This window comes from Phalacrocorax aristotelis, unplaced genomic scaffold (genome assembly GCF_949628215.1).
Source record: "Phalacrocorax aristotelis unplaced genomic scaffold, bGulAri2.1 scaffold_168, whole genome shotgun sequence".
Classification (NCBI taxonomy): Eukaryota; Metazoa; Chordata; class Aves; order Suliformes; family Phalacrocoracidae; genus Phalacrocorax; species Phalacrocorax aristotelis.
Window position 1 is genome coordinate 16106 of NW_027441204.1, and position 23005 is coordinate 39110.

At 58.9% G+C, this 23005-nt stretch overlaps 1 protein-coding gene across 1 annotated transcript; it reads right to left on the reverse strand.

The window, feature by feature from the left end:
- Positions 1–2579: 2579 nt before the first annotated feature.
- Positions 2580–18697, reverse strand: LOC142051071 (adenylate cyclase type 10-like). The gene is made up of 25 exons (XM_075080266.1): positions 18546–18697; positions 18181–18338; positions 17774–17878; positions 16579–16617; positions 15795–15938; positions 14828–15033; positions 14299–14392; positions 13887–13975; positions 13292–13486; positions 13054–13175; positions 12344–12420; positions 11847–12036; positions 10864–10916; positions 10137–10290; positions 9228–9420; positions 8931–9017; positions 8333–8616; positions 7579–7715; positions 6840–6935; positions 5939–6193; positions 4901–5236; positions 3967–4181; positions 3461–3568; positions 3122–3300; positions 2580–2796 (listed from the first exon to the last, which is right to left on the reverse strand). The coding sequence occupies exons 1-25, from the start codon at positions 18695–18697 to the stop codon at positions 2601–2603; spliced, it is 3864 nt and encodes a 1287-aa protein (XP_074936367.1). The 3' UTR covers positions 2580–2600.
- Positions 18698–23005: the final 4308 nt, after the last annotated feature.

Genomic DNA, 23005 nt, shown 5'->3' on the forward strand with positions numbered 1-23005 from the left:
GGGAGAAGGGACATGCTATTCACATAAACAGCCGATGTCTTTCCCTGTTTTCAACATCCCTGGGCAGCTGAGACATTGCCTGCGGACGTAGATGAGAGCCCCCAGCCCCTGGAGGGGGGGCTGGAGGATGGGCACGTCAAAGGACCCTGATGGGAGCCCTGCAGGGCCTCATCCCTTGGACCAACGGGCACCTTCCCTTGTCACACAGAGCGTCTCATGGGCTGGAAAAGGGATGCTCTGCAGAGTTGCTGGCAAGTCTCTGGAGAAGAGCTTCCCCCTCCGCCTCTCCCAAGGCCTCTCTCAGCTCCAGCGCCCTTCCCAAGGACAGCCGCAGCAGGTGGGTGCAGGCAGCACTGCAGGGAAGGACAGGCAGCGGCCACAAGAGTCGGCACTGCGGGAAAGGCGGCACCCCAGAGAGCCTGCCGGGGTCCCCAGTGTGTGCGAGACAGTGCCCAGGAGGGTGGTTTTAAATCTAGGCTACCCCCTGTCTAACCATCTATGTGAGAGTACAACCTGACCCGGTGTGACACATAACACCAGCGCTGTGAAGAGATGTGACGTTCAAATGAAAAATGGGACAGTTTGAACAGCTTTTAGTAGCCTGCAGGAAGCAAAAGGGGAAGCGCTGTATATAGAACAAAAAAATAGACTGAATAAATTTCTGAACCTGCTGTGAGAAGTTATGCCATATCGAAGTGCACGTCTGCAAGCCCTGCGCTGCACTATGTGAGCCCTGCTCACATGCAGTGATCTGGCTGATGGGGCAGAGTGTACCCTCGGACAGCTTGCAGGTGGCACAGAAGTGGGAGGAGAGGCCCATGCGCCGGCGGGTCGTGCTGCCGACCAGAGGGGCCCTGAGAGGCTGGAGAAAGGGGCTGACAGGACCCTCATGCAGCTCACCCCGGGGAAGGGCAAAGTCCCGCACCTGGGAAGGAACAAGCCCTTGCACCAGTACACGCTGGGGGACACCCAGCTGGAAAGCAGCTGTGCAGACTCCTGGGGACATGGTGGACCCCCAGCTGACCAGTTTGGAGCCGGCAAAGTGCTCCTGGGGCACAGGCGGCTAACTGAGTCCTGGGCTGCAGTAGGCAAGGCATCAGCAGGAGATGGAGGGAGGTGACCCTTCCCCTGTGCTGTGTCCAGCTCTGGGCTCCCCAGTGCAAGACTCACAGAGCCATACTGGAGAGACTCCCCGCCCAGTTTCCGTTGGGGTCGGACCATTGGAGCCAACCGCCACCAGTGCCGGCAGGACAGAGCTGTGCTGGCGTGGAGCAGCGCTGGGAGGAGGCAGAGTCTGGCGTCGGTCTCGGACTAGCAAGCCGGTGACTTTAGAGCAGAACACACTTTTCTCTGGACTTTGGGTAGGAAAAAACAGCCTTCACTGAGTGGTCTGGGAGGTGGTTAACAGATTGACTTTCAGCCTGAAGTCCTTCAATCTCTGCTAATTGAATATGGTGCCTGTGCAGATGGGATACACTGTGCAATGTCACTAATTTTTCCTGTCGTCTCTAACCCAAAACTCAAACAAAGTCCTGTCCCCTCGGCTCCTTATCTGAGCGTAGACAAGAGTCACCTTAACTTAATGGAACGTCAAGATTCACTCTATTTTTATCACCTTAGAATATGCAACAAATAAATACTTCCTTATTACTCAGCTTTCCAGAACGTGATTTGGTTTGACTTGCTAGAATCCAGGTGGGGATTTGCTTGTCTGTAGTGCTGCAGTGGGATTACTGGCAGCGAGCGTTTGTGTGGTGGTGATGCCTAAAGAGACGAGTTGGGTTGGTGCTCCACTGTGTTAGTTTGCCGATCAACCTGATAAATCTCAGAGTTTGAGGTGGAAAGGCAAGCTGTGTGCTGACGTAAGCGTATAGCCTGTGAGTTACTTATGTTTGTGAAAAAATGACATCGTTTTGTAAGTCTTATTTCTTAAATCTAAGTAAGCTGGGAACAGGGAAAGTAAAGGTTCAGAAGGATCACGTCACACCTTGAATCTGTGTCTACCAAAGTGATTTGCAATCGAATGTAGTTGTAACTCTCCGTTGCCTGAGGGAGTTTTTCTACACCACAAAGAAGTGGTTCACTTTTGAACGTGAAGAACATGAAGAACCTTTGGTGGGGAAATTTGGTTGTTGTGTGGTAAAGGTTATGAAGAGTCCTCGTTCCCGTGGTGGCCACGGGAATTCTGTGCTCAGGATGTGCCAGGGCAAAGCTGCATATGCAGAGCTCCTGCAGGTGACTGAAGCCCCTGCCATTCTGCAGTTCCCTAAGCGAGCTGCAATCCGCCAGCAAACTCCGGCCCATCTCAGTGAGCACACCTGTAGCCGTGCCCACAATTCTGAAGTCTGCCACAAACCGAGAGGGGCCTCAGCGTGAAGCGCAGGGAACCTCCAGATGCAAACCCTTCTCACGCCAAAGCCATTGGCAGGCAGCCGGAGGGGACAAGCCAAAGGAATTCTGCCACTAGAAGGAGTGCTGCCAGCTGGAAGGGACGGCGGAGGGGACATATGACCTACCTGCGTGCTATGTCCCCACATTTTTCCCCAGTGCCTAGGAAAGAAAGGCCCGACAGCAAAGGTCATGATAAAAGAGGTATTTAATTAGATTAGTTCATCTCCACCCCTGCGGTGGGCATCTGCTGCCCGACAGGAGTCCGCTGCCCTGTCCGTGTTGGCCTTCATGCGCGCTGCCAGGCGGGAGAACGTCTGCCTGCTGGAAGTGCCCTCCAGGCTGAACAGCTGCTCCAGTAAGGAAAGGCAGCAGCTCTGCTGCAGCAGCCAGGCTAGCCTCTTCCTCCTGCCACACAAGAGAAAGTGATGGGCCAGAGGCTCTAGCTGTACAGTGCTAAAGCGACCAGGGCGGGGGGAAAGCAGGGCGGTGGACAAGCCGGTTACACCTCCTCGGAGGAAAGGGGGCTGATGGAAGGAGGGCTGCTGGAGCAGAAGGCAGCAAACAAAGATGTGCCGCCGGGGGAAGCTGACCGCTTGAGAGGGCGTGTTGGCACTACGGCCTCAGGTTAGGTGTGGCCTCAAGACTGGGCTCAAGCAGCTCTGGGCCTGGATGCTTGGGACCAGGTGGGAAATGGCTCTTCCTCCCCTGGCTTCTCACTTCTGCTTCTTACCGGGCCTCCTGCGGAAGGGAGGCTGCTCTTCTGGCAACGTAAGCGGCACACTGCAACTTTTCCACCTGAGACTTGACCAAGGCTCCAACGGTGGTCCGGGGGAACTTCCTTTTGAGCAGGCTCAAAGCCTCCAGGATCATTTTCTTTGCCAGTTCCATGCGTCCCATACGATAGCAGACCTGCAAGGGAAAAGGGAAACGTCCCGATGGGGACCAGTGGCCCAAGAGACTGCAGGAATCTGACAGTGGCTGCAGATGCCCCAGGGACATCCCCTGCAACTGGGGAAGGCGTCCAGCTCTGTCCCCCCGGAGATCCCGCCGGACCTCTCCGTCTCTTTACCTCCCCTTTGAGGCTGAAGAGGGTGGCCTCTTCAAAGCGGGCTATCACATTCGCTTTCTTGTCTACGGAGTTCCTCAGGACCTCCGCTTCATTCAGCTTCACGAGGGCCTTTGTGCAAGCACACAGAGAGCAGCAGGTGAGCGTGGGTGCAGAGCCCACAGCCAGCCTTGCCCTTCCCCCTTGCCTCTGGCGTCTGTCTTAAGAGGGCCTGTTCCTCCCCCTCGGTGATGCCCGCTCAAACACAGTCACACTGGCTCAGAGCGCAGGCACCACTGATCCTTCAGACCGCCTCCCTGCTAATGCCCCTCGTCCTAAGGGCACAGTGCCCTGTGCCTCTTGCCGCAGAAGAGGCAAAGCAGGGGAAGAAGTCAGGGTCTGAGCCCAGCGTTTCCCTTCTGAGGCCCCACAGAGGCATGCCCTGTTGCAACGGGGAAGTTGTCCTGCCCAGAGCCAGGCGACTGAGAGGACTCCGTGCACAGAGGGTGCTGGCAAGCAGGGCAACTCACCATGTCGCTGTTGGAGACATGCAGGTAGGCAGCCGCACACTCCAGAAGGTAGTAGAAGGCTCTGGCAGCATCGCCCATTGCCATGTAGTGGCGAGCCAAAGGCACCAGCACCGATTCCACGATGGCTTTGCACTCACAGGAGCATGCGCCGCTGTCCTTCCCATCGGCCTTGCTGGGCACCTCAGTTGTCTGTTCGCTCTTTGCCACAGGCCGCCCTGCCACACTAGTCAGAGGACGGTTCCCAGGGGAAGAAGAGAGCAAAGAATACACAGGCATCACTTAGAGTGGTCTTTCTCCCCACACAGACGACAGAAAAAGCCCTTTGTTCAAAGCAGAGCGTGAGGCCACGGGCAGGCGTGACTCATGCAGGTGCTCCTCCCCTGCAGATTTTGCCAGCGCTGCTCGGTAGGAACTGGAAAGCAAGGGCTGCTCCGGTGACGTGTGACCATTGCCCTGAGCCCATGGGCTTCCTCAAGCACTCTCTCATCTCCATGGCCATCTCCTCCCAGCTCCCACCCCACAGACAGCCTCTTCCCTAAGCTACAGTCACAACCGGCAGCCAGATTCCCGAGTTTCCTTTGCCTCCTGTGGAGACCCTGTGCTCACTGGCTTCAAAAATAACCAAAACCTGGTCTGCTCACCCAAAATCCTCCCCCATGAAAGCCTGCTGCTGCCGCCGCAGTGCATCTTCAGCATCTGGCGAGAACACAGGGGGTTAGACACCTCCTCGCGTACGCCGGGGTAGGAGCTGCTCTCCCTCTCCCAGCGGGGCTTGCAAGGATCCTTGCAAGGGTCCCAACACACTGAGGAAAGCCTGCAGTGGTCATCCTCACCTCCTGGGCTTGTCCCTAGCAGATCTACTCCCACCCGATCCCCAGCACACACCCCTGGGCTCCTGGAGGGCCCGGGCTGTGGAGCACGGCGCACAGCATACCCTCAGTGGCGTGGGTCCTATCCCTCTTCAGCTGCTCTCCTGCAAGCACCAAGGTCTCCCAGCTGCGTGAGTCGCCCTGGTCAGCAGAGCCCTGGCACCTCCCTCCATCCTGGGTGCTGGTGACGGCGAAGCGGTGGAAGGCAACAAACTCTCCTTGGCCGCAGCTCTTGCATTTGTGCGCGTGCCGCTCCAGGAAGGCGGCACACGTGCGGTGCAAGGCGACCCGCTGTCTCTTGGGCCACAGCTGGTAGGCAGCCTCCTGCAGCAGCACGACACGGAAGGCCAGAGCGCCAGACTGCTGCACCACGGTCATCCTCAGAGCGGGCGTCTCCACATCTGCAAGGCAAAGGGCCTTTGCATCAGCCCCAGCTGGGGCCAAGGCTCAGGGCCATCCCAGCCGGGACACCAAAGTCACGCCTTGGGGCGCACCCTCGGCAGCAAACCTGCACTGCTGCACACCGAGCCTTGCAGCACGGGGTGGAAGGGCCCAGCTTGCCTTGCTTGACGCTAGCACGGCCCTGGGGACACAGTGCTCAGCTGCGCTCCAGGCAGCAGCTGGGGATGTTGCTGCCAGCCAAAGCGAGCCCTGGCCCGCGCTTTCTCCCTGCTCTTGGCAAGGCAGTCCCCAGCCTCCTGAGCTTCCCGCCCTGCTCCACAGGGGAATCAAAGCTGAGTGAAAGCCTGTCAAAGGGCCCGGGGCTCTCTGGAGGCCATCTTTGGTCTGGACGCTGCAGGCGGCCCGCAGAGGATGTCAGGGGTTCCACAAGCCCTCCTATGCCTGCGCTATAAGCAGCGCCTGGAGGCCGCGGAGCAGAGGCACTTGGGACGGCTGGTGGGAACTCCCCTCCACCACAAAGCTCGTGTGCTTTGAGATCGGCTCGTAAGATCTTTGCACAACCCCTCCAGAACAGCCATGCCTGCCTGAGCTCCACCCAGCCATCACCGGGGGCGGGGGCAGGGGGGGAGCGCACCATGCCCGGGGGAGCCCATCAGGACACAGCTGGGAGCTCCCTTGTCCACCTCACTGCTACCACTTACCGCTCTCCGCCTGCACAGAGGTGCCTGGCCTCTTGGTAGGATCTTGGACATCTTCTGGCACCTCTGTGTTTTTCAGCCACTTAAGGATGTTGTCCTTCACCAGCATGGTCAACACACAATTCACCTTGTGCCTCATGTCAGCCGGAAGGACGTGCAAGAGCAGCTGGGTGGTAAACACGGGCCCGATGACAGCCGCATACTTCAAAACGGTCTGCTTCAGCGGCTTTAGCTGGTCCAGCTGAGACAGCGCAATCTCTGCCAGAAAGAAGCAACACATCTCTCTCTCGCCTCTTCCCCATGCTCAGGCTGGAGAGTTTCAACACAGGAAACGGGGTAGATGTTGGCCTCCTCTCCTCGGGACTGCACCTGCTGGGCAATCGCAACCCAGGGCAGGCGTCTTCAAAATGGCTCCGCTCCTGCTGCAGCCACCGGCCACAAGGCCTGGGGAAAAGCGAGACGCTCAAACGCACGCTCCCCCACCAAGGGTGAGGAGGGCAGGACCCAGCAGGTCCATGCAGCCCATGATGCGCCCTACCAGGTCTGGAGTAGGTTTTTGCCCTACAGTGCGCACAGAGAACAGAGAACTTTCCCCAGCCCAGAGGTGGACTCGGAGCTCCACACAACGATTGTCTGAACGTGGCCAGACGATACTACTCCTTTCTTTTCCATTTCTTCCTGTTCTTTTTGGACAAAACCGCTTTACAGCAGGAATGCTTTAGCGTGACATTTCTTCCAGGATCATACAAATGGGGGTGGCTAGAGAGGAGGGACACTCATCGACAGTTCCCAAGCTGAGAGGGTGACTCTGCAGCACACAGATGCCTAGCCTCCCTCTAGCTGATGCCCCGCGAAGGGGCCCCAGCACAGCTGCGAGCCGCCAGAGCGGCGCTCGGACCCTCACCTTTCAAGGTGACGGGCAGCACGGTGTTCTCCAGGTTCACGTCCGGTCTGATGGTGCAGACCCTGCCATCACTCCCTGCGCTGGAGCTCGACATTGCTGCAAGACAGTTTCCGCTGCAAGCGCGTCTTTCGGGACATGGTTTAGGAGGTGTTGGGCTGACAGTTGGACTTGACGATCTTAGAGGTGTTTTTCAACCTTACTGGTTCTATAATGATTCTGTGAATGTAGAGCCCTCCCAAAGATGTTCTGCCTTCACACCAGCTTTCCCAAACAGTCTCCACAGCCAGGGAAATTGGGAAACTTCTATTACCATCCTTTTCTTCTGTGACCGGCACCCTTGTGGGGATTTTATGGTTTTGGATTCAAGATTCCTGGGCCTGTCCCTCACCTCAAGCTGGGATTTGTTCTCAAGGGAGCTGCCCTATGGCCAAGGTAAATTACAGGCCCATTAGAATGCCTAAGAAACACCAGGATCAAATGTGCTCCGGAACGATTTCCCCCGCGTTTTAGCACCCAACTCCTGCCCCAGGAATTTAGGCCCCTCCAAGCCACCAGAAGTCGCTAGCCCCTGCTTTGGCTCACAACGGTAAGGCACGCAGGAGCCCACGCCTCTGCCAGGCCAAGTTCTGCACTGCTGCAAGATGTGACTCTGCCCAGATCCACGGGGGAATGACGGGGCAAGACCGTGCCGCAGAGAATGCGCCACAGCAACGCGCTAGTCGGCAGCAAAGGTGCTTACCGATCAGGCTCTCCCAGCTGCCCTCTGCTTTTTCACCCCGCCTCCGGGTGTGGAACAAGAGCATGTCGTTGCGACGAAGGCAGCGCAGCAGCTCCTCGCAGTAATACGGGATCCCCAAGCTTCTTTGGATCAGGAACCTGGACAGGGGCAGACCCAGCAATGAGCAGCACAAGGAAAGTAAGGTGGAACACCGTTCAGGGGGGCCGCGACTCCCTCGGGCATAACAGAGTAGCCAGCATCTCCGTCACAGCCACACCTCACTTTCGAAAGGGGCGCTGGCTTGGCCTTTTGGGCCCCCCTGAACCTCCAGCCTTGGCTGAAGTCCACGCCAAAAGAGAGGCGGACAATGCCCAAAGCACGGAGCAGCGAGCCCTGCCTTTCCTCTCCTCGGGAGCCTAGATCCTCCCTGGCAGCAGGACGGACCTCTGCCCCAGGGAATCTCCCCCACAGCCCGGCCACCTAGACCAAGGCCGTTTCGCACCCCAGACACGCTTGGCCTCGGCACTCTTCCTCCCTTCCTCCCTGCGCAACAGCGAAGGGATGACACCTCCCACGCTCTGTGTCTGGGGAGTTGCCCGCTCTCAGCTCACACCTGCCAGGGCGAGGCATAACATGCAACCCCCGTGGGCCCAGTACTCACGGGAGCCAGTGATGCTTCTAGCCGCCCTGCGCTGCCTTTCCTGGGGCGTTGATGCCCTCCCATGCTCTGCATCGGTTCAAGCCCTCAGGAAGAGCTCCCCTGCCTCCCACTTACCTCGCTAGATCCCTGGAGATGCTGACCACTCCGAGGTCCTGGCAGACTTTCTGCACCACAGCTGAAGATTTCAGCTTGTCCAGATGACAATAGGTGATGTTCTGGGACATTGCGCTGTCTCCTGCGGCTTTGCAGAAGGCCTCTGTTCTCACATAGCCCGGGGCTAAGCTCATGACCATGAAGCTGGAGACGTTTTGGAGCACGGGTGACATGATACTCCAGGAGGCAGGGTCGATGAAATGGGCATTGTCGATGACAAATATGCCAAATTCTCCTCCCATGACCTGAAAAAAAGCCAGGTTGTTCTGAGGGGAATCCGGTGCATTTTCAAGTGCCTTCCAGGGGAGGAGATTTACCCTCTGTCTCTTGAGAGGATTCTCGGAAGTCTCTCCCCAACCCGTTCCCTGCTCAGATGCTGACTGGCTCGTAATTCCTTTGAGACTTTAAGGTCACGCCTAATGTCGCTTGCTCCGCAGAAGGAGGGAGCTTGGGCAAGGGAATGCGGAAGACGTCGTTCTTCCTCCAGGGAACATTGCTTTATGGGAGGGCGGGGTTGTTTTCCTTCTCTGACCAGGAGGTCGGAAGGAGAAATGCTCACCTTCTCTAGCACTTTTGCCCACGTCGAGTGCAATTCCATTAGCCTTTGAGGTTCACACATCTTGCGAACCTTGTCCGAAACGGGAAACTGGCCAGGAAAAGCAGAGTCAGGGAGAAAGGTCACTCCGGGGCTAGGCACACCTCCCCACCAAGCAAGACCGCAGAGCAAACCACCTCTGCTGGCCTCAGCACCCTACCTCTCCCCAGCACAGGGCCAAGAAGCCACAGTGGGGACTTCACCTGGAGCCTAAAGCAGAGGCCCTCTGCCCAGGGTCTCTGGCAGGCCTCTCGCTCTCACCTCGACAAAGAAAATGCCGTTGAGGAGGCAATAGCTGCTCTCTTCGATTATCCCTTCGAGCTTTGCCTGCAACACGCGCTCCTTGTCACTGCGCAGTTCACAGTCCTGGAGGCCCAGGGCTTTGGCCATCAGCTTACGGAGGGCAGAGAAGGACTGCCTCACGTTGACCTCTAGCAGTTCCATCGCAACTACCCTGCCGTGCAAAAGCAAAAGGGACTGAGATCCCCAACAGCCCGAGCCTTCTAAGACCAAAGGGGTGGAGATGCCCTTGCAGGGGGCTCTTCAGCCACCCATCTCAAAGTGCTTCCCAGAGAAGCCCGCGCTTTTCACTCCTCGTACGAGAAAGGGCACACAGGGGCAGCTGGTGCCAAGCCACTGGCAGAGCCAGGTCCGGACCCTGTGTCTCGGCAGCGCCAGCCCAGGTCTCGCTACTTCCCCCCTGCACAGGAACTCACAGGGCTCAGAGGCAAGGATGGAGCAAGTGGTGAGTTTGCCTTTGGGCTCCAGACCTTAGCACTCTGCCTCCCAGAGCACAGGAAGGCTTTTCTGCCCCAGTGCTCCTTCTGGGAAACAGGTAGAGGGCAAGCAGAGCTTCTGAGCTGGCCACCCTGCTGTCTGTTGCGTCTGGAGCCAGATGCAAAGCACTGAGCCTGGGCTCTTCCCGACTACCCGTGCCTGGCCCAGAGGTGAAGGAGGAAAGGCTGTGGCTCAAGAAGCCGCCTCCAACTCCCCAAAGAGGCAGAGGTGGGAGCAGGGCACGCAGGAGCTCCTAGGGAGTGTCTCCAGGAGGCTTTTTCAGGCCTCTGCAGTCCAAGAGCCAAACGCACTGGCAGAGGGGCTGGAGTGTTCCACGGTTGTCAGGGGATGGGCAGGGGCAGTGTCCCAAAGCTACAGGTCAAAAACCTGTACCTGTGGCCAGCAGCCTGGCCTAAAGAGGCCAGTTCAGCAAGTAAGTGGCTCTTTCCGGAGCCCATCGTGCCCTCAAATGCCAGGATGTGGCTTTGCCCAAAATCCTTATAGGCTTTCAAGCAGCTGACAAAAAGGTCAATCTCCTTCTCCCGACCTGTGAAGACACACAAGGAAACGAGCTGCTGGGGGTGCTGAAAAGCAAAGAGACGTCCCTTTTGCTGCCACCCTCCACCGCAGTTTCCCTCCCCACCACCACATATAACATGACAGCCTGCCTACACCCAGGCCTCCTTCCATCAAGGCACCAAGCGATTAAAGGCATCCCGAGCGTCCTGATGTTTCCGTATCTACACCCAGATGCTGCCAGGAAAGGAACTCTGAGGAGTACAAGGGCGAGAACCCACAAACACTCTCCGTCAGTCTGGCAGAAGGAAACCTCTCTCCTGAACCCAAAGACAAGGATCAGCTTAGCCCCCGGGCTTGAGCAGCTCCATAGTAGAAAGGAACCTTCCTACCAGGTCTGGAGCACGGCGGGGAGCACCAGGCACCTCACCCTGCTTTCCACCCCAGAGATATCAAACAAATAGGGACGAACCAGGCAGCACTGCCTTAGGGTCGCTGCAGGCAGCACCATCCCTGGCAAAAGCTTCTCCCTACCCAGCGTGGCACTAAGCGCTACCAAGGGGAAGAAAGTGGCGTTCAGAAGAGCACGGCGTTCTCCACCTACCCAGCAAGGGAGCGTACTCTGACCTCTCCTTGGTGAGACTCATGTCAAGTATGCTAGAAGCAGGGGAAAAGAAAACACAAGTCAATGAGGTGGGGAGAAGCCAGGGGACATAGAGAAGCAGCCTGGCGTGGAGGGGCAGGACGTGTTCCTCGGGTACCGGCTTTTCTTTTGAGCAGCGTGTCACCCCCTGCACGCTCCCCCAGCCAAAGTTCAAGCTGCACGCTAGGACAGCTTCAAGCATAAAGAAGCCCAACGACCGCAGCAGGGTGGGAGAACGTATCGAGAGTTCATCACCATGGGCCAAACCCAGAGAACTCGGAGACACGTGAAAGAAGCCAGGGTGTGCTGTTGCCTAGCAGACAGCTTTACCACGTTGGCCAAGAAAAACAAGTGTCTTGGAAAGGAGGACTTGTGTCCCTGAACGGGTTGGGATGCCAAGTACCTGGCACCTTTGCCTCAAGTCTTCCTGTAGTTCAAAGAGATGGCAATGTTAACATTCAAACCGTCACCCAAAGAGAAGGGCAAATCCTGGCCCAGAGGAAGAGCTGAGATTTCAGCAGGAAGACATGAGGAAGAGTGTCCCAATGGTCCACCTTTCCCCATGGGAACCAGACTGGCCCAAAGCTTCCTGCTCGGAAGCAGCTGGGACAAAAAACTCCTTGGGTCATTACCAGGGCACATGGTGGAGCAAGCACAGCATGGAAAGCACAGTCGAAAGCCATTTGGGCAGAGCCTGCAAGGCCACCTTGCATCTACCCAGACAGCAGAATCTTCCCAATCCCCGTGGCTTCACTCCCGCTCTCTCAGCAGCAGGAGGCAGCACGGGAGAGGGGCAAAAAGCCTCCCACGCCAGGGCTTCTGACCATCTCAGCAACTGGGAAGGCAGACCAGCTTGGTCTCTCGCTGCACAACTCCTCTTTCTCGCCAAGGCTGCACCCTTGGTGCCACCGTCCCTTCATCCAGCCCTCTCAGAGGACACTCACCTCGCCTTGGTGACTCCCACATATTGATAGATAGTGCCAGGACGGATAATGCCTTTCATTTTTCTCTCTGGCAGCTCCTTGAAGTAGTAAGGGGGCAGCCGAGAGGCGGCATAAGTCGCTGCATCACAGGACACCAGCCCAGGGTAGCGCACCATCATCCGGGCTGCCAAATTCACCTTCTGGCCAAGGACTGCCAGGGAGAGAGACAGAGAGAGAGCACGCGTTGATGTACCTGTGCCACCAGCCCCGCGGCGCCCTGCCACGCCAAGGGCTGCCTCCCCTCTGGCACAGGCCAACGCCACAGCGGGGTCAGCAGAACCCAGGGGAACAATCGGCCATGGAGCCCGTTCTCCCACCCCGGGCCAGGACCAGCACCGCCTGGGCCGTTCCTGAGTGGCTGCTGGGCAAGCCCTCTCCCAGCCCGCCTTCCTCTTCCAGACTGCTGTGCTTAAGCAGGCCCAGGCCAACCTTCCGCGCCTCAGGCACACGCCTCCTACCTGTGTATTCATTCCTCAGAGGGTGGCCGGTGATGCCGCAGAACACCATCCCGCTGGTAACGGCAACGGACACTGCCCTGGCACACAGGGAAACAGCGCAGCTTCAGCAGCGCCCCACGCACAGTCCTGCCCGCCCAGCTTCATCCCCTCCCGCACCTCCCCTCGGCCCTAGCCTGGGCCACCTGCCATCCTGCCCTGCCAGCGCGGGCCTTGGGGGCCTGGAGAGCTCAGGGACGCAATATACGTGCGTTGCAAGGGACAAGGGACATGGGCAGAGTTTTGGACACTTCCCCTGAGGCCTCTTTCCCTGAGATGCGACCGGCAGAAGGCCACGGCCCTCTCGTGAGCAAAGAGGGAGGGAAGAAGGCGCCCACAGCGTCACCACCTGCGGTGACAGAAACTTGAGATCAGGTGGTTGGGCCCCAGCCCTGTTCATGGGCCAGTTGCTCGGAAGGGCCTGTCTCTGGCACTGAAGAGCCTCTCGCCCTCGTGAGGGCTCGTTCCGGTGCGAGGGCTAGCACGGTGTGCTTGGAGGGGCTCTGCCTGGCTGCCATGGGCCTCAGCCATGGCTCGCCTGCCACCTCTCAGGGCACTGCTTCTTTCCTGCCAGGGACGAGGGAGGGCAAGCTAGAAGGCACGTCTCTTTCGGGTAAGCCCCTTTGCACTGTCCTAGGCACCCGGCACACCCACGCCCCCTGCCACATGCTCACTTTTTTCCCCCAAACATCGTCGAGAAGGAGTTGAAGATCTGAACAGCGCTCTGCAAGGCGTGCAGGCTCTTGTAGGGCAGCTTTTCTCCAATGAGTCCAAACACACAGAGGAACGTGCAGCCCTGCCAAGGACAGAAGCGGCACATCTTGCTACAATGCCTCAGAGGGAATCACCCCCTCTTGCTCACCGACCACCCTCTCGGGCTGCGGGGAGGCGATTGCTCACGCACACACTCACTTTATCGCACAGGAGGACTTTGTTGACTTCGCCCTTGTGAGGAGAGAGGATTTCTAGCAACATCCTGCTGGCACTGTGGAGGAACTCAAAGACTTCTGCTGTGCTGATGATATCTGCAGACAACTGCAGGTGGACAAAGAGGCTGGTGACTGGCCGTAGCTCAGAGAAGAGGTCCAGCGGCAGTCTGTCGTCAAGCTGGAAGACAAGAGCACACGGGCTTCACCAGCCTGCTCTCCCACGGGCTTACTGCCCACACCAGATGCCGAGGGAGAGCAGGCGTACCGGCAATAGCCTGCAGGTACTACTGGAGGAAGGGGGGAAATCCTCCTCTCCGTGCACATGGCGGGCAGGCTTCACCAGCCTGCGGCAGGCAGGTACCGAACCATAACACAAATGACAAAGGAGGACAAGGCACACAAAGGAGGACAAGGCACGCACTGGTGCAGCCTGGGTGCCCCTTGGCTCAGTTTGCCCATGTTCTTGTCTCAGGGTGCATTTTCTTTGGTTTTCTCTTCTCCTGAGAACTCCATCTGTGCAATGCACCTCTTTTCTGCCCGCCAAAAATGCAGCCCCAGCAGTGGTGGCCTGGACGTACCTTCCTGAGAGCAGCTTCTGGTATGTACTTCCGAAACATCTCCACCAATTTAGGACGGTTGGACAAGACACGAGTAGGCCTCATGGCCCCTGAGGAGAGAAAACGCAGGTGGTCGCTCGAAGGATGGCACTAGGAGGTGTTGGAAAGCAGGGGCTGGCACTGGAAACGGGGGAGAAAGAGTCTTCTGCCTTTGCTCATGTTGCCACCTGCTGACACTCAGGGCAGAGCTGTCCCCTGGAAGGAGGAGGCGGCAGCGGCAGCAGTGACTGCCCCAGCTGATGCACAGGAGGGACAAAAGCAGGGGCGCTAACTGAAAGGGGGAAGAGGGCTGGGGTGGTTCCCCTCTGGCCCCTGAAGCAGCCAGGCCCCACCTTTGCAGGCAATCACAGAACAAGGTGAAGTTGGCACGCACCTTCCCCTTCCAAGCGGTGGCTCAATGGGTGTCGTACAAGCTTGCGCAACGCTTCTTGGCGTTCTGACCGAGACATCTGATCCATGCCCGTAACCTGAAGACACACAGAATCAGAGAACTGCCACTGGCCGCCCCAGGACTCCAGGGGACAGAGCCTGCCCTCACCGTCACTGCCCAGAAAAGGGGAGAACAAGCCCACCTGGCTGGATGGGACAGCAGTGCTTCCTCAGAAGCACCGGAGCCGGGCAGGCATCACGCAAGCATCCCCCAGCTGTCAGCAACAGCTCCGTGACCCACACAGGACATTGCTGGTGGGGCCAAAAGCCTGCCAGTGCCTCCCGACCCCTCAAACCAAGCAAGCCCAGCACACAGTTACCCCTGAGATGGAGGGACAACACCTTCAGCTGCCTGCCCATGTTCACTGCTACAATTCTCCCCACGCTCGGCGCCTCAGCCTTCTGACACCTCCCTCCTTCATGTCCAGGCCCAGGTCCTCACAATGGCTCGAGACGCCGTCCCATCCACCTACCTTCACAGCTCTTTTGCCTGCAAGATGCTTGGTCCTGAGCCGGTGCTGCTCACAGAGCTCCCAGGAGGTGGCCGAGAGGACAACATCACCTGGGTCTGCAAGCTCATGGGCCTCACAAACTTCATGCAGGGCCTGGCCACAGATACAGAAGTACCGCCAATCCCTGTCTCCAAAAACCACAAGGCTCATGGGCGCTGCAGAGATCCCTGGGGAGAGAGAGCGGGAGAAGCAAACTGACACGGAGAACATTTTGAGCTCTGCGCTCCCCAGCATCTCAGCTGTTCAGAACCTAATCTGAAGCCCAGCGGGGAGGCGGCCATTATGGAGGGGGAGGACATCCTCCGTCCTCCTCGGGGGATACTGACACGGCTCCATGAAACAGGTGTCCAGAAATAGACAAACAAATTTGGCATTGGCAAGGCGTTGAGAGTGCCGGGCATCTTACCCAGCTGCCTGCCTGCCCCAGAAGCCCAGCAAACCAGCGGGCTTGATCACCACCTGCTGCGTTTACACGCAGGTAGGCTGTAGCTGTCTGCTGGAGAAAACCTAACAGCCTGCAAAAGCCCTTCTCCCAGCCGTGAGCAAAGCAGTTCCCTTTTGCTCTTTGTGAAAGGCAGGGGAGAATCCAGCAGGGGAAAGGATGCAAAGCTGCCCCCGCCTGAAAAAAGGAAAGGGTAACTACCTCCCGCAGACACCCGCGCTAAAGCAGACATGCAAAGACCCTAATACTTGATCTGACACCCGCTCTGCCTTAGGCTTAAGCTTCCTCTGCGTCTGGAAACGCATGCAAGACCAGCAGTCCTGGTCTCCCGTCCCTGCTCCGACTACCGCTGGCCCCTTGAATGCTCACAGGAGATGCTTTCCTTTGGCACTGGCCCCAGCAGGGATCCCCGCATTCCCTGCCCGGGAGAAGCACCCTGTGGCGCGTGAGAGTGCCACGCATCTGCGCCTGGCACAGCGCCCGTACCTATCTTCAGTCGGACCTTCTGACCCACGGGCGTGTCACGACTCCCATACTTCTTCTGGATCTGCCGGCTACATTGCAGCACCAGGCTGATGGTCTTAGCCAGCTCCCGGTGCAATGTTCTCCACAGCACCAGCACAGCATCCCCTGGGGAAAGCGAGGGGAAGTGAAGGCTCTGCCGAGACCTGCCTCTCCCCACACTCCACTCGGTGGCATAAGCGGGCCGACGTGCTGAGGAAGATGGGCTCGTGGCAGGGCGTTGCCCGGGAGGACCACACCCTGGGCACCGGGACACCTCTCCTCTCCCGGGCCAGCCACAGCAGCAGCCAGACGGCAGCAGCAGCACCCCCTGCCCCGAGCGCTCCTCTGCAGCTGCAGCACGTCAGGGACTCCTCCTCCCCTCGCAGCCCGGCAGCCCAAGCTCTGCCATCACCAGGGCCTCCCTGCCCCTCACCAGCACCCCGACACACACCTTTGGCTCTGCTTTATAGCTTTACATATGTGCTTTATATGTGCGTGCTTCCTTGCCCCCGCCCGCAGCACAGGGCCCCGCAAGAGGGGACCGAGTGAGGGGAGCCACAGCCCTTGGCCAAAGCCAAGGCAGCCCCGGGGGGAAAGAAAGAGGAGCCTGGAGAAAGGGCACTGCGGGGGGCGTGCGTGCATGGCCAGAAAGCTGGCTCAAGGTGCTGCACAGAGCCTCTTGCGAAGGAGAGCACGGCAAACGGCCGCCACAACAGCTAAATGCTGCAGACCCGTACACGTGGGCATCGTTGTCCAAAGTACATACCGGCAAACTTCAAGATGTCTCCGCCAAAAGTCAGCACCTCTGTGGACAGAGGGAAGGAAAGGAGGAGTCATGTGGCCACCTTCTTGCAGAAGGCACAGAGCAAGCCCCTCTGCCGGGACAGGAGCACCTGGGCGCGGGCGCCCCGTGGGGCACAGCTCAGGAAAGCACCACTCCGGCCTGCCTCCCCGCCTCACAGTGGCCACAGCCCTGGTACCCGCGCAGCACGCAGGGAGGCAGGGCCTCGGGACGCCTCCAAAGCTGGGAAGGCTGGAGGCCAGAAGGAGCCTCTGCGGTCCACCTGGTCCAACCCCGCTGCTCAAGCAGGGCTGCACAGAGCCAGCTGCCCAGGACAGCGGCTAGATCGCTTCTGAATAGCTCTGAGCAGGGAGACTCCACAGCCTCCCTGGGCAACCTGTGCCAGCGCCCACTCATCCTCACAGTCAAAAAGTGTTTCCTGATGTACAGAGGGAAACCTCCTGTGTTTCAGGGCGTGCCCGTGGCGTGCCCTCTGGTCCTGACACTGGGCACCACTGGAAAGAGCCTGGCTCTGTCCTCTTTGCACCCTCCCTCAGGTTTTAGACACATTCCCAAGATCCCCCCCGAGCCTTCTCTTCTCTAGGCTAAACTGTCCCAGCTCTCTCAGCCCTTCCTTGTAGGAGAGATGCTCCAGAGCCTTCAGCATCTTTGACCACACTCTTGCTTTTACTCTACAAGTGCTGCCAAAGGGGTGGCCGCAATGTGCTCACAGTCAGCTCAGAAGGGTCAAGATGTCCCCTGCGGAAAGGGGCTTGTGAGGGTCTCTCACACACCCCCACACACTCGTGCGCGCACACGGACACGCGCACAAACGCGGACGCCAGTGCCAGCATCCTCCAGTCGCTCGCACGCTGGCACTTGCTGGATGCCCTCAGCCTGCTCTGGGCCCTAACACGTCACTGAGCCAGGCGTTCACGCCACAGGCGCAGAGGGGGCTGCTGAGAAAGCAGGTGCCTCCTCGGCCACAGCGGGGAGCACAGAGGACCTGAGCTGGTCCTGACCCTCCACAAGACCCTGGCTGCTCTCACTGATCCTCTGGGCCACAGACAGCCCCGCGCCTTCCAAGGAGGCAGGACCAGGCTGCCCAGCCTGCCTGCCTCCACCCTCCGGCAGCGGCCTCATGACCCGATGCCAGGCAGTCCTGCAGCATGGCTCTTACCCTCCAAAATGTCACACAGGTAGCAGTTGAGGGTTTGCACCAGCTCATCAGTGCCCCTCTCCGTGCCGCTCCTCTGTATGAATTTCTCTGTCAACGTAGTGAAAGCTGCAACAGGAACACCCAGAAATCAGGAAACACCCTTGTGGGCCAAAGGACCTGCCAGCCAGTTCCACGCTGCCCGGCCTGAGAGCCTGTAGGTCACACCTTCCCATGCCCCAGCTCAGTGCTGCTGGCAGCAGTGGTTGACCACCCAAGATAAGGCATCCCGCTCTCTTTGGGCATCTCAGCAGAAGAGTGCAGCAGTGACAAGATGGCCCCTCTGTATGAGGGGCAGGGCAGGGCTCCAAAGGGCCTGCTGTGTCCCAAAAGGGCTCGCGGCCGTGGTTGCTCCTCCCTGCTCGCCCCACCTGATATATCCGCAAAGAGCAGCACTCCGTCGATAGGCTGAGAGTAACAGTTGCTCTGAAGGGAGTCCTCAGCAAGGAGACCGGGGAGGAAAGCTGCTGCTTTCTCCAGGTCTGAGTGGTGGTATTTCCTCTCCCAGGCAGAAGCCATCATCAGCACCCTGTGGCACACGGGGTACCTCAGGAGGATGAGGACCTCGCCGCTCAGTGCGAGTTGCACACTGAGCCTGGAGCCTCTGCGCGGGACGACTGACCCTCTGCACCCACAGCGGTGGTCACAATCGCCTGACAGTGACATCCTCCCTATGTCATCGCCTGCTGAGCCACAGTGACACACGCTGCCTCCCAGGCAGCCAGCGCCACCCCACTTCTCTGAGGACAGTGCCGAAGGGAGGCGCTTCAGCGACCTGTTGCTGAATTTGCAGCTGCTTCCCCCCTTCCCCAGGACCAGCTGCCTCCGCACGCACAGCTCGTTGCTAGCACTGGTCCTTTCCCCTGCAGCTACGCAGCCTGTCGCCATCTTCCCAGTAGGCTGGCTCCTTTCTTGCTCCCTTACTCCCTCCTCAAGCCCCGAGGTGTCCCACCTCGGACACGGGAGCCCTCCAGCTCTCCCTTCCCTCCATCCGCACAGCGCCTGCGACGGACAGCAGCCTGCCTCTGGCAGAGCCAGCAGCTCCTGAGCTGCCACGTTCCCTGGGCTGGGTGAGAGCTCCGGCACGTGAAGCCAGGCCCCTCACCCCTGACGGCAGCCAGGGTTTCCCAGCGGAAAGGGAGGCCGGGGCATACGCGCAGGCGGCCCCACAGCTGCCAGACGGCAGAGGGGAGGCCATCAGAGAGACCGTGGCGGAGCAGCAAGCAAGCCTCCCGCAGCTGCACGACCGCATTCTCGGCTGTGCCGAGGCGCTGTGCCCAGGTGCCACCACTCTCCCCGGATGATGCCAGAGGAGGGGGGCAGGGGCCATTCACAGCGAGTCAGCAGGAGATGCTGTGCCTCCTGGGACACTCGGCACCACCCGCGTGTCCTGCCTCCTTAGCTCCTGCCACGAGCTAAGCTACATGCGTGTATATACATATACATAGGCAATTGTTTGTGGCACAGCCACAGCCTCCTAGCTGAAGGCACGACTGGCCGCTGAAGGAGATGCCACACATACTGACGCTCCCAGCTGCCAGCAGGGAGGCCATTACGTACAACCAGAGGGACCCCAGTCCTGCCTAACGCCTGTGCGAAGAAACAGAAGCTTTTGGACCAAAGGGCGTGGCACGGCTGTGAGCTCAGCATGCCTGATGTTCCTGCGGTGGCCACGGGAATTCTGTGCTCAGGATGTGCCAGGGCAAAGCTGCATATGCAGAGCTCCTGCAGGTGACTGAAGCCCCTGCCATTCTGCAGTTCCCTAAGCGAGCTGCAATCCGCCAGCAAACTCCGGCCCATCTCAGTGAGCACACCTGTAGCCGTGCCCACAATTCTGGAGTCTGCCACAAACTGAGAGGGGCCTCAGCGTGAAGCGCAGGGAACCTCCACACGCCACAGACCTACAGAGGAATTCAAATTATTATCACAAGTGGTAATACAGGATCAATCACGCCTAGACCAACTTTTAGCAGCACAGGATACTGTGCGCTGTATGTACATTATTGAATAACAGCTGCTGGATTTTTATGTTTTATAGGGTTTTTATGTATATCAAGAGCAGAAGAAATTAAACTGCTAGAAACTAGATAAAGACTCATTTAAAATTTATTACATTGAAGAAGGCAATGTAATCGGAGTGGCTAACCTCTTGGCTCCCACGCTTAGGCAGAGGACTGTGAACTAAAAGGATCTGGGCTGTTGGATTCACTCTCTTGTGTTGCTTTTTAAGGACAGATGTGTTTTTACAGTGTTGCAGTACCTTACGAACTCGACTTACGACTTAAATAATGAAAAGCATTGTGTGACCCTGACAGTCAACTGAAAAGGATGGACTGCTTGGAAAATCTCATGCCCTAACTATTGCACCAGTTCCTCTGGAGGGCATGAAATTGAGGCAGACAGAGGTACATCTGGTTGACGCTGCCCAGCGCTGGCAGTGTCCAGTGAGCCTGCCCAGCTCCACACCATCACCCACCAGCTGGGACAGCCCACCGTCTGGGAGGGGGTGCCAGGGCCCATCGGGCCAGGCGCAGCTGGTGCAGCTCCACAGTGGGGTGCTGCTTCCCCCTGTGTTGCAGCTCCCTCACGGGGTGCAGCTCCCCACCATGGCTGCTCCCTGTCCCCCTGCCTATGGATGCGGACAGCAGGCGCTGACAGGGACGCTGGTGCCCCACCACCTGATGGGGCTGCGATGAGGGCATAGTCCAGCAGGAGTGCCCATATCCCACGGGCTCCTACGTGCTGCACATCCCTGCTCCACCCGGCCCCCCGCCACACGGGCAGCAGGCAGGCAGCAGCAGGCAACAAGTGGGCAGCAGCAAGCGCAGGGCATCTGAGGACACCAATGTGCCCACCTTGGTGCTTGAGTGACGCAGCAGCTCTGGGGATGCTGGGGGACAAAGTGCCCTGCACCCGCTGCCCTCCTGCCCACTCCGACTGCTGCTGATCAAGAAGGCACAGAGCATGGATCCCCGTGACATGCTACCCCACGACAGGCTGATGCACCCTCCCGTCGATTCCCTGCTATCCCTCGGGCCCTTGGGGGGCTCATGGCTGCACCCACCCTGCTGGAGGAGCAGGAGCAGCCGGTGCCCATCACACCCGAGCAGCGGCCCCAGCAGGAGCGCGTGAAGACGCCGGCCCAGGAGCAGCAGGAGTGGGCGGCCCTGCAGGTGTCACTGGGCCACCTGCAGGTTTTTGTGCCGAGGGAGATCGACATGCAGATGGCCGACGAGCACAGCTACCCATAACCCACCGGCCCAGCACCGGCCCCCATAGCACCCATGCGCAGAGGAGATCCGGAGGCAGAAACCTGCACCCACCTGCTCCAGCCCCAGCCTTCCCCCAGATCCCCATATCTTGCTGAATTCATTAAAAGAGTTGGGTGTTGCCTTTGCAGCACCTCTCTCTGCCTGCCATCATTTGCTCAGCAGGAGGGAGGGCAGGGCGGTTAATGCAGCCCCTGCCCACCCCACGGGTGCCTGAGCTGGGATCGGGATGGCTTACATACATATTTTGTTCTATAAGATAATATTATTTTATCTTGGTAAATACTAGGTTGATTAATTTGGAAATAAATATTTTGATATTTAGAAAGAGGAAAATATTTTTATATAATTTGTATTACATATATGTCTATGTACAATATAACAGACATACCTATAAATACATACATCTCTATAGGTGCCTATGTATCCCCCCACAGAATACACAGAGGGAAAGGGGACGGGGTGTCAGGGAGGGACTGGGATGCGGGGGAGGGGTGACATGACCCCAGGGGCCCAGGACTCACCGCAGTTCCTGCTCTCTGCACTGCCAGGCACATGGCACAGCTCAGGCACTTCTGTCTCTGTCTGTCGGTCTGTCCCTCCCTCCCTCTGCTGCAGCCCCGCTCATCCGACTGCCTTCCACCTCAGGGAACCCACGGGTGCCTCACAGCTCGCACCCCAGGAGGCCGCCCCGAGGCACAGCTCAGGGAGGCCGGAGCGGGGCACAGGCCCAGCTGGCTGCTGCCAGGACAGGCCCGGGGGCGGCCTGGGGCTGCGGGACAGGCCTCGGGCCACGGGCTGGGGCCGGGGCAACATGGCCGCCCGGCAGCCCCTGCCCCAGGGCTCCAGCTCCCAGCATGCCCCGGGGCGCGCCTTCCCGCCGCCCGACCCTGCGCGGGCACCGCCCCCCCAGCCCGAGCCCGCCGCCCCCCCGCAGGCCCCACGGCCGCCTCCCCGGGGCTGCCCAGGCCCTGCTCCGGGACACCCGCTGGGCGGGGAGGGGGCAGGGGGGAGACAGCAGCAGGCAGACACACAGAGGGAGCAGGAGAACAGGGCGCAGCTGGGCAGGGAGTGGAGGAAGGAAAAATCCTGGTAAGGAGCCGGCAGAGGGACAGAGGGACGGAGCGAGAAACAGATGGAGGGCAAGGGGGCAGCGGGGCTCCGGGCGAGGGAGCGGGACAGGGGGTCAGAGAGACGGTAAAGGCACCAGGAGAGCGCAGGGACAGAGACGTGGCAGAGGGAGCGGGGCAGGGGGACAGAGGGGAGAGGGGCAGAGGGAAAAGGCAGCGGGGAGAGAGAAAGGGGGAGGCCGGGGCGCAGAGCGGGACACAGGGCGAGGGGAGGGCGGGAAACGACCCCGAGAGACTGAGGCAGAGAGGGCTGTGGGTCAGGACAAGGAGGCGCAGAAGGGCACAGCAGCCGCGGCCTCCAGGGTGGAGACGCAGGAAGAAGAAAAGCAGACAGGAGCAGGACGGAGGCCCCGAGAGCAGCAGGGCCAGCTGAGTGGGGAATACAGGCCGGAGAGAGGGCACAGGCTGCAGGACACAGGGGAAAACAGCAGCCAGGAGGGAGGACACGGCAACAGAGAAAGGAGAAGGCCAGGGAGCGGGAGAGAGAGGTGTAGGGAAAGGAAAACAGAGTAACAGGCTACAGGACAGACAGGGCGGAGTTAGACAATACAGGCTGGGAGTCAGAGAGAAAGAAAGAGAAAGAGAAAGAAAGAAGGAAGGAAGGAAGGAAAAGAAAGAAATAACCAGTGATGGGCTAAAGATAGAGAGGGAGGAACTGAAAAATGGGGTCAGGGAGCCAGACAGAGAGCGATGGGGAGAGAGCAAAAATAGCAACTCTGGGCAGCTGCCCCATTTCTCGATCACTGGCCAGGAACTGCATTACCGGGAGCCTTCAAGAAATGTGCTGCCTGTAAAAG